Source organism: Chiloscyllium plagiosum, unplaced genomic scaffold, assembly GCF_037043375.1.
Source record: "Chiloscyllium plagiosum isolate Xiang-an unplaced genomic scaffold, Cpla_swu_hap1 HiC_scaffold_48, whole genome shotgun sequence".
NCBI lineage: Eukaryota > Metazoa > Chordata > Chondrichthyes > Orectolobiformes > Hemiscylliidae > Chiloscyllium > Chiloscyllium plagiosum.
Genome location: NW_028270186.1, coordinates 3,962,218 through 3,982,280, shown reverse-complemented (window position 1 = coordinate 3,982,280; position 20,063 = coordinate 3,962,218). Strand labels below are relative to the sequence as shown.

At 46.0% G+C, this 20,063-nt stretch overlaps 1 protein-coding gene across 1 annotated transcript in view; it reads left to right on the top strand.

Annotated features, from left to right (window-relative positions):
- The window catches only part of pebp4 (phosphatidylethanolamine binding protein 4), a 553,891-nt gene extending 535,198 nt beyond the window's left edge, over nucleotides 1-18,693 (top strand). Inside the window, exon 7 of the mRNA XM_087984378.1 lies at nucleotides 17,740-18,693. Within this exon, the coding sequence (XP_087840504.1) occupies nucleotides 17,740-17,942 (203 nt within the window). The 3' untranslated portion in view covers nucleotides 17,943-18,693. The remainder of the gene's footprint in view (nucleotides 1-17,739) is intronic.
- Nucleotides 18,694-20,063: the final 1,370 nt, after the last annotated feature.

Here is a 20,063-nt window from a genome sequence, read left to right as displayed (position 1 = left end):
CCTATCACGATGGAAATTGGTTACAGTTCACAAGGAAGCCATTTGGCCTATCATGTCTGCACTGGCTGTCTTAATGAGGAATTTATCTGGAGCCATTCTCTCACCTTCTCAACACAACTCTCATCCTTTCCAGCTCGCTGTCTCCATCTTCTCCCTCAGGATCAAAGATGACTCTCTTGTGTTCTGGTGTGGAGTTGTGGGTCCAAAGGTAAGTGAACACTGCAGTGCCGGTGAGGCAGCTATGTGGATTGTTCACACACTCTGTTCACTGTCTGTGCTTGGCCTCCAGCAGGACCTGTTGGAGACACTCAACATGGCCAGCTTCTTCTTCTTTCATTCATGCATGGAATTTGGGGTATCACTGGCTGGGTCCAGTATTTATTGCCCGTCCCTAGTTGTCCCTTGAGAAGGTGGTGGTGAGCTGCCTCCTTGAGCTGTTTCAGTCAGCATGCTGCAGGTAGATCCACAATGCCATTCACAGAGGAGTTCCAGGATTCTGACCCAGTGACAGTGAAGGAACGATGATATATTTCCAAATTAGGATGGTGAGTGGCTTGGAGGGGAACTTGCAGAGGGTGGTGTTCCCACGTATCTACTTCCCTTGTCCTACCACATGGAAATTGGCGTGGGTTTGGAAGGTGCTGTCTTATTAGCCTTGCTGAGTTTCTGCAGTACATGTTCAGATGCAGTTTGTGCAATTTTGGACGGAAGATTCCCATGGGTTCATTGGGATACTGCATTGTTCAGGAAGTTTTCAGGACATCCTTGAAGCATTCCCTGTGTCCTCCTGGTAACTCCATGCTGTGAGAGTTGAGAGTTTGCTCTTGGAGTCCTGTGCCAGGCTTGTGGAGAAAGTGGCCCAGCCCACTTCAGCTGATTGACTGTAACCAGTGCCTGGATACTGGGGATGTCAGTCTGGGAGACCGCACTGACATTGGACAGCCAATCTGGAGGACTTAGCAGTGGTGTCATGAGTGATATTCTTCAAGGGATTGAAGGTGCCTGCTGTACATTATGCACATGTCCAATGCATACAGGAGGGCCCTTAGTACTGCTGAGATTTAAATGGTGCCAGATTGAAAGCCGCCTGTTTGGGGAAAGGGTGCTCTTAAACCCTGGAGGCAATGTTGAAATGCACCAGGAATGTCTGCACTCACTGAGAGGAGACTCACAAGGAATGAGAATTAGATGAAATTAGATTCGATTCCCCACAGTGTGGAAACAGGCCGTTTGGGATGGTGGTGGATATTATGCTGGGATGGTGGTGGGTGTGCTGGGATGGTGGTGGGTATGGTGCTGGGATGGCGGTGGGTGTAGTGCTGGGATAGTGGTGGGTGAGGTGCTGGGATGGTGGTGGGTAAGGTGCTGGGATGATGGTGGGTGTGGTGCTGGGATGATGGTGGGTATGGTGCTGGGAATGGTGTGGGTGTGGTGCTGGGATGGTGGTGGGTGAGGAGCTGGGATGGTGGTGGGTGAGGTGCTGGAATGGTGGTGGGTGTGGTGCTGGGATGGTGGTGGGTGTGGTGCTGGGATGGTGGTGGGTGTGGTGTTGGGATGATGGTGAGTGTGGAGCTGGGATGGTGGTGAGTGTGGTGCTGGGATGGTGGTGGGTGTGGTGCTGGGATGGTGGTGGGTGAGGTGCTGGGATGGTGTTGGGTGTGGTGCTGGGATGGTGGTGAGTGTGGTGCTGGGATGGTGGTGGGTGAGGAGCTGGGATGGTGGTGGGTGTGGTGCTGGGATGGAGGTGGATGAGGTGCTGGGATGGTGGTGAGTGTGGTGTTGGGATGGAGGTGGGTGAGGTGCTGGGATGATTGTGAGTATGGTGTTGGAATGGTGGTGGGTGAGGTGTTGGGATGGTGGTGGGTGAGAAGCTGGGATGATTGTGAGTGTGGAGCTGGGATGGTGGTGGGTGAGGTGTTGGGATGATGGGGAGTGTGGAGCTGGGATAATGGTGCTTTGCCTCTTTGACCCAAAGCACCGTGAAAATTGTAGAGATGTAAAATTGACAACAGTTTGCCATTTTTTCCACACAATCTCACAAAGTAAATCTTAACTGAGTGTCAATGTTGTATTTAATTGTCTGACATGGCTTGTTATGTTTGAGCGGATTACAACATTTATATGTCTATCCTGCAAGTTGCAAATGCTAATGTCAGAGTCATGATGTGACAATGGAACAGAAACTGATATCAGAGCCATTCACTTCAGGAGAACCCATCCTCAGGTTTTAATCAGCCTGTTGTGTTTGATAACACATCCTCGGACCAGATAAGACTTGAACCGAGGCTTCCTGGAGCAGAAAAACATAAAACAACTCCCCCATAACCTCCCTCATTCCTCAGTGCAGAGGTGAATGTGTGGCTCACATCAGATGTTTGTGCTGCTCTCCATTTCCATAGTAAAGGAAGTTTGAGTTTTAAAATAAAGCAATTTACATAGCAACCATAGAAGTGAGGGACTCCCAGGTCGGGTATCGATGTACGGTAACGCTCCCTCATTATTCTGCTACAGCAATTACTACCATTCCCAAATGCAGTTTGCGGACTTTCTGGAATTGCCCTGGAATCTATCGGAAAGAGAGATAAATCTGTCTCAAACAAACACAGGACAAAAATCTTCCTTGGCAAACATCCTTTTTATTTTATTGAATGTATTCATCTTTTTTTATTTGTTGTTTCCGGGATTCACACACGTGTGACGAGTTGAGGACTGAGAGGGAAGGGCTATCCAGTTGGTTTACAAAGAGCCTGTTCATGGCCTGGTGGGTCTGTGAGGAGTGGCCAGTGTTACCTTGAAGGTAGCTGTTTAAGCATGGTGCCTGCCTGTCCTCTCAACCGGGTGTAAAAGGCCTCATTGGTCAGCCTTCCAAACATGAAGTGGTGTGGCGGGGGGGAGGTATCCTGGTTCCAGGGAGCAACACAGCCTTCTGTCACTTTAGCGGCTTATCTGGTTATGGATCATACCGCTGTTTGTGGGATTTGGCTGTTCGTAGATTGACTGCTGAGTTTGCTCCTGTTGCAACAGTGATTACACAAGAAGCGAATCCTTGGCGATACCGGCCTTTGAAACATTCTGAGCCTGCCAAAAGGAGCTGCAGAAACACAGGACTTCCTTATCTTTCTTCTCACAGAGTTAACGAGCCTACACGTGCTCCTTTTAGAGCATCACCGGTCGGTACAGTTCACCATGCTACCAAGTAGCAGAAAGCACTGCAGCCTGAGAAGTGCTTTTGTTCAAAATCCCTCTGGAACAAAGCACTCTCTCACCAATCTATTCTTGGTCTGTTTACTGAGTCAGTCTAAACCCTTGGGATTGATAATATGATGAGCTGACATTTGAGTGTGGGGGCAGGCCTGCAGAGGGTGGGGTCAGCCCCCGGGCATTTCTTTCCAAACCATCTTTATTTTTTTCCACATGACACACCCCATTGTACTTTCCAACTTCCGGTGTGATTAAGTTGTAAGCGTAGTCAAATCCAATCAGGAAGAATTAGGAAGAGTCAGGTCCCTCTGCTGAGTTGTTCGACAGTACTTTCTCCTTGTTTTTTATGGTTTGGACAATAGCCATTCCTTATTTGACCAAGCTGAGATTTTGGAAGGCTATATTTCTTCCCAAAAATAAACCAGACCATCACCAGACTTCCTCTTCACAAGATATGTTTTCCTATTCACCGAGAATTCACTTTTTCTCTGCAGAATTGAAACCTGTGTGCCTTCTTATCGTTAGCACCTCACTATGTTTTCCCTCTGTGCCAGCAAAATGTACTGCCAAGGGAAATTTCAATTCTTGTCCGCCTCATGTGGAACACCGCTGTCACCATCAGTACTCGCACTTCCAAAACATCTCAACAAGTGCTTTTGCAATGAAGAGCTTTCTCAGCTTTGTGACTGGGGAGTTCATTCTGTTTATTTGTGACTTATCTTTGAATGAGAGAATGCATAATCCCCAGACCGAAGCAATTGTCTCCTCATTTGCTAACTTTGAGGTAAGTTTTGACTCAGTTTTGCAGAGGGGACTCTCCTCAGTGATGTGACTCCCACAAGTGCATGAAGGGGTCTATCCTCAGGAGCTAAAGTGCCTCCTTTGTGAGGCTGCCTCCCTGTCGTGTACCAAATGTATTTCCTCAGCTGTGCTGATACAGTAACGTGCACAAGATGTGCATTGAGATAATAATATGAATGGCAGTTTTGCGATGTGAAGCTCCTCCCCTTACTGCTGAATGGGATACTCTCCTTACACATGCTGCACACCACTTCATTTCTGTATCTCTGTAACTGTGTGTGTCAGAGTGTCCGTGGTAGGAATGAAGTAAGTTTTAACACCAGGCCTGTGAGTCACTGAGCTGCGAGATCTTTGGAGACTCTTCTCGCGGGCCTGGGTCAGCATGCCTTCCAACCAAGGACTGACTTTCTCCAGGAACCCAGCGGGATAACTTCATCAGCCATCGCCAAAGGATGGAGATGGGAAAACTGAAGAAAATGAAAGAAAATCAGTCCCTTTCTTTTCTCAAATAGAAGCCGCTTGAGCACTGGCATTGCATTCCATACTACCCTGATCCCTGTCTTCACAAGCATCCAATGGTTCTTTGTCTCTCACTACCTCAACTTCCAAATCCTCATCTTCCTTACGTCCTTGGCACTAGGAAAAAGCAAGCAAACAATTATAGAGTCATAGAGATGTACAGCATGGAAACAGACCCTTCGGTCCAACCCGTCCATGCCGACCAGATATCCCAACCCAATCTAGTCCCACCTGCCAGCACCTGGCCCACATCCCTCCAAACCCTTTCTATTCATATACCCATTCAGATGCCTCTCAAATGTTGCAATTGTACCAGCCAACACCATCACTTCCTCTGGCAGCTGATTCCATACCCATACCATCCTCTGTGTGAAAAAGTTGCCTCTTAGGTTTCTTTTATATCTTGACCCTCTAACCCTAAACCTACGCCCTCTAGTTCTGGACTTCCCTGACCCCAGGGAATAGACTTTGCCTACTTACCCTATCCATGCCCCTCATAATTTTGTAATCCTTGATAAGGTCAGCCTCCAACGCTCCAGGGAAAACAGTCCCAGCCTGTTCAGCTCAAATCCTCCAACCCTGGCAACATCCTTGTAAATCTTTTCTGAACCTTTTCAAGTTTCATAACATCTTCCCGATAGAAAGGAGACCAGAATTGCATGCAATATTCCAACAGTGGCCTAACCAATGTCCTGTACAGCTGCAACATGACCTCCGAACTCCTGTACTCAATACTCTGACCAATAAAGGAAAGCATACCAAACGCTGCCTTCACTATCCTATCTACCTGCAACTCCACTTTCAAGGAGCTATGAACCTGCACTCCAAGGTCTCTTTGTTCAGCAACACTCCCCAGGACCTTACCAATAAGTGTACAAGTCCTGCTAAGATTTGCAATTCCAAAATGCAGCACCTCGCATTTATCTGAATTAAACTCCATCTGCCACTTCTCAGCCCATTGGCCCATCTGGTCAAGATCCTATTGTAATCTGAGGTAACCCTATTCACTGTCCACTACACCTCCAATTTTGGTGTCATCTGCAGACTTAGTAACTGTACATCTTATTCTCACATAAGTTACTGATTTATGGACTGAGACCTGCTGACTTAGGGTCTGAGAGTTACTGATTTACGGTCTGAGACTGACTGTTTTAGGGTCTGAGACTTGCTGATTTAGGGTCTGAGAGTTACTGATTTAGGGTCTGAGACTGACTGATTTAGGGACTGAGACTTAATGATTTAGGGTCTGCGACTGACTGATTTAGGGTCTGAGTTACTGATTTCGGGACTGAGACTTAATGATTTAGGGTCTGAGACTTGCTGATTTAGGGACTGAGACTTAATGATTTAGGGTCTGCAACTTGCTGATTTCGGGTCTGCGACTTGCTGATTCAGGGTCTGAGAGTTACTGATTTAGGGTCTGAGACCTGCTGATTTAGGGCCAGTGAGTTACTGATTTACGGTCTGAGACTGACTGATTTAGGGTCTGAGACTTAATGATTTCGGGACTGAGACTGACTGATTTAGGGACTGAGAGTTAATGATTTAGGGTCTGAGAGTTACTGATTTAAGGTCTGAGACTTGCTGATTTAGGGTCTGAGACTGACTGATTTAGGGTCTGAGACTGACTGATTTAGGGACTGAGAGTTAATGATTTAGGGTCTGAGACTGACTGATTTAAGGTCTGAGACTTGCTGATTTAGGGTCTGAGACTGACTGATTTAGGGACTGAGACTTAATGATTTAGGGCCTGAGACTGACTGATTTAGGGACTGAGACTTTGCTGATTTAGGGTCTGAGACTGACTGATTTAGGGTCTGAGACTGACTGATTTCGGATTGTGGTTTTTGATTTGCTGCAGTACTCCTATCGAGTGGATAGATTGCACATGTGATTCTTGGCAGGATTGCCACAATGAACTGTCCGTGCATTGTTCACTTCAACAGGAGGTACTGAGTGTTCTGGAAATCAGGATGGTTGGTAAGTTTCTCCCTGGGTTTTCCCGGAATGTGGAAGCTGTCCTGCTTGAGATCAGTCAGCACCTCAGAGCAGCAATCAACCATTTGGAACTTATGCTGAGTATGTTCATCTCAACTTGATCTCTCCGCTCACCCATCTGTCAAAACCACTTCTGTGTTTTTCTGAAACCGAACCTTTCCAACTAACTGATCACACTTTATCCTCGCTAAAGTGCATCTCATCCAAATCTTTTGCCACCTGTAACTTTTACAGCTCAAGTCCCCTCAGAATGAACTGTTGTGTTTCTGTAAAGCATGCATCTTGACTTGTGCAGTGCATCAAGTTCTGGTTGCCACACTTCAGGAAGGATGTGACATCCCTTGAGAAGGTGTGGAGGAAATTCAGCAGAACAGTTTCAAAGATGAGGGAATTTAGCAACCATGTCAGTTTGCAGAAGCTGGGCTGGCCCTCCTTTGAGCAACAGAGGTTGAAGATAAATTTGAAATTGGTGCATCAGATTAGGACAGGTTAAGGTAAGGCTAACAAGCAAAAACTATTCCCATTAGCTGATGGGCAATTAGGATGGGCAATAGATTGTGATTTTATTGTCACATGTTCTCAAGTACAGGAGCATTGTGAAAAGTGTATAATGTCGCCACATGAGGTGACATTTTTATTACAAGTACATAGGTAGAGAGTCTTTAGAGCAAGATGGAAAGAAAGAACAAAGTTAAAAATTGCACTAATTATAGAACAGTCTGAAAGTTTAAACATTACAGTCTTTCTTAAGTGATTTGCCACAGTGGGACCGCACTTTGAGGGAACACCTGAAGCCCAGAAGTCCACTCTGGGCCAAGAGTCTGCTATGCCATGCTGAGGGACACCCCCCCCCCCCCCCCACCACCCCATGTTCGGAAGTACCAGAACAGAATTGGAGGGCTGCCTCACTGGGTCTGCAGTGAGTCTGAAGCCAGGAGAAAAAAGGAGAGAGAAGGAAAAGAAAAATAAATGGAACTCCACTTCAAACGTCCTACTCCATTGCCATCTTGGAGTTTACGTGGATGCTGACCTAGCCAGTGATGCCAATAGTCAATGAATGCCTCAAAAAAACTGACCTGATTTTCACACTGTCCAAGTGAGTACAAACCTCCTCTAATTGAATAGTGAGAGGATCCTCGTCTGATCATTGCCACAAATTCCACTCCTTCATCACCAATTACATGCCTCTCTTTGGCAACTATCTCAATCTGAATCAGACAGTTCAAACCTTGTCATATGTGTCCCGGAGATAGCTGCCAACTCTGTACCCATCCCACTCCTAACGCCACTTACTTCCACCTCTGCAACAAGACCAGATTTTTCCCCTTCCTTAGTCCTCAACTTTTCACCTCTTATTCACCCTTTCATGCCTTTCGTACTTTGTCCACCTGTAATCTTAAAGCCAACCAAAAGCTTGATTCAATTTCTTAACTCACACCAAACTCCATTCACTCCTCAACCCTGCCATTCATCTATGTTAGCTCCCAATTAAACAAAGCCTCCTTTTTAAAAGTTCTTCTCTTTATTTTCAAAACCCCCTGTTTCCCACCCATCTCTGGAATTTCCTCCAACTCCACAACCCTCTGACACCTCTGCCTTCTCTAATTCTGGCCCCTTGAACACCTCCAATTTTAATCATTCCACCATTGGCAGCCATCAGCCATGCCTTCGGCAGCCTGGTCCCTCAGCTCAGGAATTGCATCTCCCTCACTCAAATTCCTCCTATAAACTTTTTAAGGCTATTAGTCGTCAGCTCGAACATCTCACCTGCATAGCTGTTGTTTGATAATGCCTTTGAAAATCTCCTTGGGGACTTTATTATTTGAAGGACTCCAGACCAGCACAAACTCTATTGTTTGTTGTCCTTATTAGATGTAACTTTGGATGCCCCTTCCTTTCTTCCCTTGGGAGCTTGTTGAGTGTATTCCTTAACAATCTCACTTTCAAGGCATCCCATTGATCGATTACTGTTGCTCCAATCAGTCTTTGGTTTTCACCCACCTCAAGGCAAACACTGCTTCAGTCCTGAAATTGAGTACTTCCACCTCTGATATTTCCTTGTCCTTTTCCTCCACCTAATAGCAGTGGGACTGCTGCTTGTCAACTGCATTCCTGTGCAATCTCACTCCCTCCTCCCTCCAGAATCAGCTTCAGGCTTGGAACACATTCACTGAATTCATAAATAGTGTGGAATCAGACCATTCGGCCTACTGAGTCCATACTGACCCTTTGAAGAGCATCGCATCCAGATCCAAAGCATCTCATCCTTGTAACACTGCATTTCCTATGGCTGATCCAATTAACCTACACATCCCTCGTGCACTCTGGACAATTTAGCGTGGCCAATCCACCTGAACTACACATCTTTGGATTGTGGGAAAAATCCGGAGCACCCGGAGGAAACCCACATAGACTCGGGGAGAATGTGCAAACTCCATACAGGCAGTCGTCTGAGGGTGGAATTGAACCCGGGCTCCCAGCACTCTGAGGGAGTAGTGCTAACCACTGAGCCACTGTGATGCTCTTGTCCATGTTTCAGAAATTCCTTCTCCTTTCCCCTTTATTGTTGTATTTTCCCAGTATATATGAAGGGAAGACTCTCACACCACAAAATTCTTGCATCCTTCTGAAATTTGCCTTCAGCTGCATTCCTCTGCCTAATTCCGTGTCTTTGATCGCTGGCAATGGCCATGCAACTTCTGAAGTGTCAAGCGCATCTTCATTGCTTTACATCCATCAGGGCACACCCACAACTTCCCACCACTTGTCATCTCCAAACTTTTCTCTCTCTTCGAAGTAGGAATCAACTCTGACTGAATGAGTTTCAGGAACAGTCAGTACTGTCATAGTTAACACAATGTGAGCCCTTCTTGTGCACATTCATAAACAAACCAGCTTCTATCCCACAGCATTGCCTTCCTCTTAAAGGAGAAAGTGAGGTCTGCAGATGCTGGAGATCAAAGTTGAAACTTTATTGCTGGAACAGCACAGCAGGTCAGGCAGCATCCAGGGAACAGGAGATTCGACGCTTCGGGCACAGGCCCTTCCTCAGGAATGAGCAGAGAGTGTTCAGCAGGAGAAGATAAAAGGTAGGGAGGAGGGACTTGGAGGAGGGGAGTTGGAAATGTGATAGGTGGAAAGAGGTCAAGGTGAGGGTGATAGGTCGGAGTAGGGTGGAGGCGGAGAGGTCAAGAAGAAGACTGCAGGTCAGGAAGGCGGTGCCGGGCTGGAAGGATCCGGCTGAGACAAGGTGGGGGGAGGGGGGATGAAGAAACTGGTGAAGTCCAAGTTCATCCCCTGCGGTTGGAGGGTTCCCAGTCGGAAGATAAGACGCTCCTCCTCCGACCGTCGGGTTGTTGTGGTTTGGCGGTGGATGAGTCCAATGACCTGCATATCCTCGGTGGAGTGGGAGGGGGAGTTGAAATGCTGTGCCACAGGTTGGTTGGGTTGGTTCGTCCGGGTGGCCCAGAGGTGCTCCCTGAATCGCTCCGCAAGTAGGCGGCCTGTCTCCCCAATATAGAGGAGGCCACACCGGCTGCAGCGGATGCAGTAGATGATGTGGGTGGAGGTGCAGGTGAATCTGTGGCGGATATGGAAGTTTCCCTTGGGGCCTTGGAGAGAAGTGAGGGGGGAGGTGTGGGCGCAAGTGTTGCACCTCCTGCGGTTGCAAGGGAAGGTGCCGGGAGTGGTGGTTGGGTCGGTGGGGGGTGTGGATCTGACAAGGGAGTCGCGGAGGGAGTGGTCTCTACGGAAAGCTGATAGGGGAGGGGAGGGAAATATATCCTTGGTGCTGGGGTCTGTTTGGAGGTGGCGGAAGTGACGGCGGATGATGCGCTGTACATGGAGATTGGTGGGGTGGTAGGTGAGGACCAGTGGGGTTCTGTCCTGGTGGCGGTTGGAGGGGCGGGGCTCAAGGGCGGAGGAGCGGGAAGTGGAGGAGATGCGGTGGAGGGCACCGTCGACCACGTCGGGGGGGAAATTGCGGTCCTTGAAGAAGGAGGCCATCTGTGTTGTACGTATTTTGAACTGCTCCCAGGAGGACCAGTTCAAAATACGTACAACACAGATGGCCTCCTTCTTCAAGGACCGCAATTTCCCCCCCGACGTGGTCGACGGTGCCCTCCACCGCATCTCCTCCACTTCCCGCTCCTCCGCCCTTGAGCCCCACCCCTCCAACCGCCACCAGGACAGAACCCCACTGGTCCTCACCTACCACCCCACCAATCTCCATGTACAGCGCATCATCCGCCGTCACTTCCGCCACCTCCAAACAGACCCCAGCACCAAGGATATATTTCCCTCCCCTCCCCTATCAGCTTTCCGTAGAGACCACTCCCTCCGCGACTCCCTTGTCAGATCCACACCCCCCACCGACCCAACCACCACTCCCGGCACCTTCCCTTGCAACCGCAGGAGGTGCAACACTTGCGCCCACACCTCCCCCCTCACTTCTCTCCAAGGCCCCAAGGGAAACTTCCATATCCGCCACAGATTCACCTGCACCTCCACCCACATCATCTACTGCATCCGCTGCAGCCGGTGTGGCCTCCTCTATATTGGGGAGACAGGCCGCCTACTTGCGGAGCGATTCAGGGAGCACCTCTGGGCCACCCGGACGAACCAACCCAACCAACCTGTGGCACAGCATTTCAACTCCCCCTCCCACTCCACCGAGGATATGCAGGTCATTGGACTCATCCACCGCCAAACCACAACAACCCGACGGTCGGAGGAGGAGCGTCTTATCTTCCGACTGGGAACCCTCCAACCGCAGGGGATGAACTTGGACTTCACCAGTTTCTTCATCCCCCCTCCCCCCACCTTGTCTCAGCCGGATCCTTCCAGCCCGGCACCGCCTTCCTGACCTGCAGTCTTCTTCTTGACCTCTCCGCCTCCACCCTACTCCGACCTATCACCCTCACCTTGACCTCTTTCCACCTATCACATTTCCAACTCCCCTCCTCCAAGTCCCTCCTCCCTACCTTTTATCTTCTCCTGCTGAACACTCTCTGCTCATTCCTGAGGAAGGGCCTGTGCCCGAAGCGTCGAATCTCCTGTTCCCTGGATGCTGCCTGACCTGCTGTGCTGTTCCAGCAATAAAGTTTCAACTTCCTCTTAAAGACCAGGCTGCCCAACATTGTCTGTTACTGCCATCAAAGTTCATTGTGAGTGCAGATAAAAACATTTCAGACAGTCCGTGACCTTGGCTGAGAATGGAAAGTAAATATTGAGCCCTCTCGTTAAATTTCCAAGTGAAAGTCACACTTAACCAGAGTAGTGACTGATGACCACAAAGCGACATTTGCATAAACTGTACCAGTTACAGGCACCAGCAAAGCAAACCAATATATACGTATGGGATCCTGTGGCTGTTTTCTGTCAGTACATTTTGTTGATATGATAATGGCTAATCCTGCCTTCCATGTGTTATACCAATGACACAGTCTGTGATGGCTCTGCATCCATGGAAAAAGGCAACAACAATTTATTGATGGATAAAAATGTGACCCAAGTGCAGAGGGCTCAGCTAACAGTCTTAGTGAGTCACTGCAGTCTGCTCAGAGTCGTATGTGAATTAAGAGAAACTCTCAGAGCCTGTTGTTCCCTCTGACTTGTCAGTTTTCTCCAGTTCCTTCCCTCCTCCTGAGAATATACTAGTTGCGGAGTTACAGTGGCAAGAGTCCTCTTCCTGTCAAATCCCTCCATGTTCTCATCGCTCTCTGTTCTTCCAGCCCTCCTTCGTTTCCTTGTTTACCCCTCAATTTCTTTGGCCTTGCTGTCAGGGACTTCCCTCCACCATTTCAAACCTGCCCACTATCAGTGGCCATGCCTTCAGGCCCTGAGGCCTGAGCTCTCTGGAATGAATTCCTTGGAGCGTCGTTCTTTTGTGCATCCACTGAGATGACTGACCCAAGGTTCTCAGGTGCAACTGGACTCCATGACCTTCTCACTCAGAAGGGAGAGTTGATGACTGAACTGAGGCTGGCTAAAATCTGTCCTGAGAAAGGGTCACTTGGCCCGAAACGTTAACTCTGATTTCTCTCCGCAGGTGCTGCCAGATCTGCTGAGCTTTTCCAGCGACTTCTGTTTTTATGTCTGATTTACAGCATCTGCAGTTCTTTCGGTTTTTATCTGGGAAAAAGTCTTGATTGACATCCAACAAGCCCTTAGCTTGTTCTCACTGAACGACATGGGTCAGTGTTATTCTGACATTGTCCTACGGTTCATTTTTTTTTTCAATTTTATGTTGGAAGAAATCCCACTTGCATCCAAAAATAACTGGGATGTCCATTCATGTTTCTCACCGACGATGTGAATTTCATCAGCCTCTGGTGATACCGCTGTATTGAAAATGATATGCATCTCTTTTAACCACTCTGAATAAAATTGTCAAACACATTTTATAGGGATAATTTCACAGCAAAGTTTGACTGATCAGTCATTCATTTTAAGTGTTAGCAATAATGTAAGGTCACAATGAAGGAGGAGGGAGTCAAGTTAGATTAACATAATCTCATAAAGAACTCAGAAACCCGCATCCAGTAAACGGATTGAAGGTAACTGGCCAGCAGTCATAATTACTATCCTTTCTTTACATTAAAAAATGAAAACAGAATAGACATCATTCGCATGTCCTTTTTATTCCTCGGTATTGCTTTCAGTTTTTGAAAGAACCTCTGTTTAAGTAGTGCTAATGGCAACACTGGGAAACTGACTCGGAGAGTCACAAATTGTGACAGTGAGTGATCTGTCACTGATACGCTCCATTGGTTTTCGTGCCCCGAACAGTCCGTATGTAGCATTTGTGTTTGATCAGTGCATGCAAGCCATTCACCTTATCGTGTTCCATGGGATTACTAAATTAATCATTGAAATATAAACTTCAGTGGAGCTGATTATGTAAATCATTGTTAAACCATTAGATGAAGCATTGGTATTGCTGGCAATTGGCTGATTACTGACGCCTTTGTGCTAAACACGCATTAACAGAAAGCTTAAAAACGGATCCAATTGGCAGCAAGATGGCAGAAGACATTTCCCAAAGAAAATAAACTACCCTGCTGCAATTTCAGCGAAAGCTGCACTCCTCTGTGGTTATTTCCATCATGGACATGAGGGATTCATGGTTAGAACACTGGCGATCCCTATTTTTGGATGTATTTGAATCTTTTACCCAGTATTGTTTATGTCAATGTATCTCGGCACCAGACTGTGACTGACTTGGCATTTACAGTTGTTGACATTCTTGGTATGAAGAGAGAAAGGATGGATTGTTGTCAGACTGTAAAAACCATCTTTACCTTCGTATGGCAATATTTGTGAGATTGAGGGCATTATGTGAATCTCTAGAGATTGTGAATGGCGCCGTGTAGTGGGTATTGTGTGTCACTTTGGGCAGCTAACCTTGAAATAGATCTCCCTTGTGACCATTCCCCTCTTCCTGTCCGTTATGTTTGCCAGGGAGTGACGGCAGGGAGCAGCAGCAGCTCCTGGGAAATTGTGGGCCATTGGTGCGTGCAGAGAGTTCCTAAGTATATGGCAGTGGTCCTCGGAACATGTTTGAAAGGCTGCAGTAGGAGACTTACAGTTCTACCTTTGGGATCACAGCAAAAAAGATGAAAGAGGGGATAAAATTCTCAGAGGTATTATGGAGTGGTTTAGTTCAGGTTGTGAACGTCAGATTGGAGGGACTGTTTTACACTGGACTTAAAAGCAAAAAAAAAGAGAGCTTTTGTTGATACAGCACCTTCCAAAGGTTCAAGACACCGCAAAGAACTTCATCTCAATGAAGTAGTTTAAAATTGCAAGCACTTGGTTATGTGGGAATTAATGGTAGCCAATTTGTGGTCGAGGCTTGAACAGGCAGCCAGAGAGTGACCAGATGATCAGTATTCTGACTGATGTTGACTGAAGAGTAAGTATTGCTGAGAGACTGTGAAGAATTGGAGAGTCAGCATTGAGCTTGTGCTCAGTTACCTGGAGTGCAACCTTCTGACCCAGAGCATTAGGCCAGGTCTGCCACAGCTGACACCCCTCAGAACATGTCATCACCAAACAGTGAAGCAGCTGGACAAAACAATCATCTGAAAGATAACTACTTGTGATAGCAGGAAAGGTTCACTGGGTGGCTTCCTCGAGAGAATGGGTTTGGGTTTGTCTTGTGGGGAACGGTTGGGTGTAACCACATGAGGGGTGATACACAGGGTGCATGTTGAAGTTCCAATCGTGCGTGAGTTGAGAACAAGGGGTCCCACTTTCAGAATAAGGAGGCTCCCATTTAAGATGGACTCTCAGACGATGATCAGGGAGTCCAGAACTAGAGGGCATAGTTTTAGGGTGAGAGGGGAAAGATATCAAAGGGACCTAAGGGGCAACTTTTTCACGCAGAGGGTGGTACGTGTATGAAATGAGCTGCCAGAGGATGTGGTGGAGGCTGGTACAATTGCAACATTTAAGAGGCATTTGGATGGGTATATGAATAGGAAGGGTTTGGAGGGATATGGGCTGGGTGCTGGCAGGTGGGACTAAATTGGTTTGGGATATCTGGTCGGCATGGACGGGTTGGACAGAAGGGTCAGTTTCCTTGCCGTACATCTCTATGACTCTATGACACCCAGCAGTGGATGCTAGATCATTGAATTCTTTTTCAAGATTGAGTTTAACAGAGTTTTGATTGACAAGGCAGTCCTTGGTACAAGGGTCAAACAGGAAAGTGGAGTCAAGGCCACATCAGATCTGCCATGCTGTTATCGAATGCAGAAATGGTGCAGTCCTGCCCCTGTTTGTCATGTTCTGATTGAGAACAGACTGGATAGTCATTGATGTGGATTACACTTGATTGCTCCAGTGTATATCCTAAGGTCCTTCTCTGGATCCTTTGCAGCGAAGTGAGGGAAATGTCTGCTGGAGAAAAACAGCAGAATTGACCACACTTCCCAATATTGAACATTGTTCTGCTGACATAGGTCAAATCACTGGCTCAAATGATTGGACCTTTCACGACATAGTGGCAAGCCCAACTCAGCAAGTCTGACCAGCAGGTTTTCTCAAGGATCACACACCTCAAACATGTCGGTTCCCACGATTTGCTTGACCGTTTATCAACTGTGATGAACAAAGGTGTCTTGCCCATTTTCGAAACAAAGGGGGAACATCAACTCACCAGGTGGAATTATTTTGGCAAGCTGGTTCTGAATACACAGGGGTTTCTGGCTGCTCAGAGTTGGGTACAGTGTGGAATATTTATTTTGCTAAATGGAAGCTTTCTATTTTTATTCAAGTACAAAGTATTCAGGACAGGATGCACGAAAGAAAATTGTTCACATTGTGTTCAAGACGTCAGTCATCAACACAACTCTCTGCAGCACAGTGGGACCCTGAGGAAAATGTTTGCCCCAGCTTTATTTCAGTTCTGTCCATTTCTGTCTGCTAATTGTGAACCCGCCAAGGCTCAGTGTCTCTTGCTGAGAGGGTTGTGCCTGCAGAGTGAAATCTAGGCAGGCCCTATGGGCCGCTATACTGAGGGAGTGCTGGACTGTCGGTGGTAAGGTCTGTCAGGTAAAATGGTCAACTCTCAAGTGGGCATGGAAGATGCCAGAGCACGGGAGTTGCCTTGGCCATTCTTATTGGGAGGCTAGCCAAGATCACTCAAAATGCCATCACTCCAAAAATTATCTCATTGCAATGTTTCTTATATCCTAATAGAATGTTGCACATCTGACTACAGTCAAGAGTGAACGCTGTCAAGAACTTGCTTTAATATCTTGCCTTACGCAACCTCAGGAAAGGCCAAAGCATTTCCCATCTATTTGATTATTTTAAAAGTACAATGACCATTGTGACAAAGGCAAATAGAGCAGTCAATCTCTGCACAGCAAGCTCCCATAAGGCAGCAATGAAATGAATCTAATTTTTGAGTTAATTTTTGATCAGAACACAGTGGAATGCTGCCTGGTATTCTTCACATATTGTTAAGATGAGCTGAGGAACAAACAGTAAGCCTTTCAGCCACAAGAGGTTTTTCCACTGTTCAGTTTGATGGTTAACTCTCTCTATACACCTTTTCCCCATATCCCTTCATGCGAGCAAAACTCACTGAGGTCACGCATTGGAAACCTAGCCCTACTATTCGCAGAGTTATCACAAAAGTTAAAGATTTTAACGAAACCATTTACTTGGTTTTTAGACTCAGGTTTCTAAACTTAACAAGAATTATTATTTATTACAAGCAATACAATTCTAACCACAGGTAAACAATTATAAACCATCGACATGTAGCACTAGAAATGAAAACTCTCATCTCCTTATTAACTTTCCTTTACACACACAAACAGGATAAAACCAGTTATGGGCAGTGCAAAACTGGGAGGCAGCTCCATAATTTCTGTTCATGAGTTGCTGAGATGATTGTTACGATTCTTATGCTGATCAGAACATTGCTTTTCGATCACCTTTCTTTGGGTGTTTCCACTAATTTGGGAGAGACACAAGGTGACAATTCACTGATAACTGGTTTTCTTCAGGTTTGTGGTGAGACAGTATCTGAGTTGTTGCAGAACAAGTGCCTTCTCTGCATCTTGTTGACAGCACCGTTCTGTTCTGTTAACTAACAAAAAACACGCAGAAGGCAAAAGACCTTTGCCATCAATAACTTGTCTCTTGTCCATTCTTCAATAAACTTCTAGTTGCCACCCAGCTGCATCTGAACACAACATCTCACCTCCTGTTCATCTGCAACCAATTTAATTACTGCTTGTTCAAACAGCTATTTACAATGCTTGTCATGAGTTTCAGATTATTTGCTTTTCAAAACACACATCCATCCTTTCAAAACATTGGTTTGTAAAACAGTGCTTTCTCATTTCAGGCCAGAACTTAAAAATCCAAAAGTAAAAGCACAATGATTTTTTAATTCTTCAGGATGACAAAGTTTGGGTTGGTTTTCAGGCAGACCCCCAACTGAAAATAGAAATTAAAGAATGAGACAGAGAAAAGAAACTGAGCTTCCCAGTTTTGAAGAAAACCGTAATAAATAGATATTTAGAAAGAAAATCGTCTGGGAAAAATTAATCTCGCTGAGAGATGTAAAAAGACATTGATCAGTCTAAGTGGGGTAGTAGAAATTGATAAGCCCAGTGGTGCTGTACAGCAAGACTGATGAAGGTAGAGTTCTGATCAAGAGGCTGAGAAAATGTTTCTTCTTCTGTTTCTATTACTTAGACAACATTATGTGTTGGATGAAGACTGCACTGAGGAGATTCCACAGGCCCATACGAATGGGCTTCCATGCCCACGTGTCTGTCCTTGGCCTGCTGCAATGTTCCAGCGAAGCTCAACGCAAACTGGAGGAACAGCATCTCATCTTCCGACTGGGCACGTTACAGCCTGCCGGTCTCAACATTGAATTCAACAACTTCAGATGATTATCCCATCTCGACCCCTCTGTTTTCATTCTGCTCTGTAATTTAATTTCATTTATTTTATCTAGTTTCTTAAATTTTTTTTCACTGTTCTGTACCTCTTATTTCTTGATTGTCTCTCTTTCTCTCGCTCTCCACTCTCTTATCACCGTTTTCCTCTCCTCTTCCCCCTTTGCTACCCTTCTCCCCCGTTTTCCATTTTGCCTCTGCTTCACCCATTCCCCCCCATTCCCAACATATTTTGTCACATAGCACTGGCTTCAGCCTTGGTCATTCCCAGCTCCTAATCTCCCAATAATCCCTCTATGCACTGTCATTGTCACCTCTTTATTACTACCTTTGCTTCTGGAGCCAGGACTCACCTTCTCTCAACCTCGTATAAATACCTCCCCATTTCTCCCTTTTTGTTTAGCTTTGACAAAGTGTCAGTGAGACTCGAAACATCAGCTCTTTTCTCTCCTTACAGATGCTGCCAGACCTGCTGAGATTTTCCAGCATTTTCTTTTTTGGTTGTGCATAGCTGTTGGCTGGAGATCAGACAACCTCTTAAAGGCAGAGCATCTCCAAGAGAGAAACCAAAATGCTTCATGAGAAAGACAAATTTTAGAAGGACTTTGTGACAGAGTGTGATTGCCAGATTCTGAATAGACTGATGAGCCAGTTTGTAAGTTCTGCCCTGCTTGTGTCTGCCGTTTAAAGAACAATTTATAATTGACCACAATTTGCCTGTTAATTCATGTTTAACTTATGTCGATTCTGGGTGTTAAATCATCATTTATTTCAGATCATCTTTAGTTTTTGCTTTGTTCGCCTCTTATAGGTAGAAATGTTTCGATTCTCCTGCTCCTTGGATCCTGCCTGACCTGCTGTGCTTTTCCAGCCCCACACTCTCTCGACTCTGATCCCCAGCATCTGCAGGCCTCACTTTCTCCCAGAAATGTTTCTATTCTAAACCATGGAATCCTGTGGCTTCATTTGTTGAGTGAGTAGCTGGTATCTCAGGTTTCTTCTAATTTTAAAAAAAGGTGACAAATCTCTCCTTAAATCATACCAGTTTTTGTGGAATAAAGTCCAGGTTTGTGAAATCTTGTTATGGACCAGGCCAGACTCCCTCAAAATATTGTAAGAAGGTAGCCCAAGCCCGAATTTGTATTTTTTTTCGGCAGATGTAAAATGGATATTCTAGGTGGGTGCTGCTCATCAAACCACTCAGATTTAAACAAAATAGAATTTATTCAAACACTATAGATGAAACACAAACAAAACAAAACAGCATTTAGAATAACAACTTATTTGATAACCCAACCAACTCAATTGCAACTTAACAAAGCTGTTCCAATTCCTGCAACATCCCATTTACAAACCCCTTGTCAAAAGGTGAATTCAAACACAGGTTCTTACAGGCAGGAGAGATTTCAGAGAGAAAGTTCAGGCAAGAAACATCTGTTGAAGCTTGGAACCTGTTTCACTGGAGCTGCTTCTCGAGGTCCCCAGCAGTGTTCTGACTGCTTGTTAAAACTAAACCAAACTAGGAGAAAACACCTGAACTGGGAGACCAGTCCACTCACCTGCCATTGTTTTCAAATAGCCATTTCCAGACCAATCGGCACCTCTACTTTTATGACCTCACTTGAAAAAATGAAGGACAATATAACCTTATTAAAGCATCGTTACAATCTCTTCTCGTCAAGTACAAAAGATCTCCCTTAGCTTAACTGTTGGAATTCAGGTATCACTCTGGTATTGCAGTTTGAGATCTCTCCCTTCCAGGTAAACTGGAAGACAGGGCACCCTGTTAACATCTTGTTTGAAAACAAACACTCAGACACTGCAGCACTCTTTCAGAACAGCACTGAAGTGTCAGCCAATACTATGGCCTAGTGTTTCATTTGTGTATGTCAGTGAAGTTCAGAGGCCAATCTAATATTTACCTGTGATAGGAGAACTGCACACACCTGATGGAAGCAGTGCTTGGGTGAAGGGTGTAGCAAGGTTGAGCTGCTGTGTGGCTGATAACTTCCTTAAATTTGTCCATGGAATGTGGGTGTCACTTGCTAGGACAACACCTACTTCCAATCCCAAATTGCGCAGAGGTCAATTGCAATTAGCTGGGATTCCCTCTGA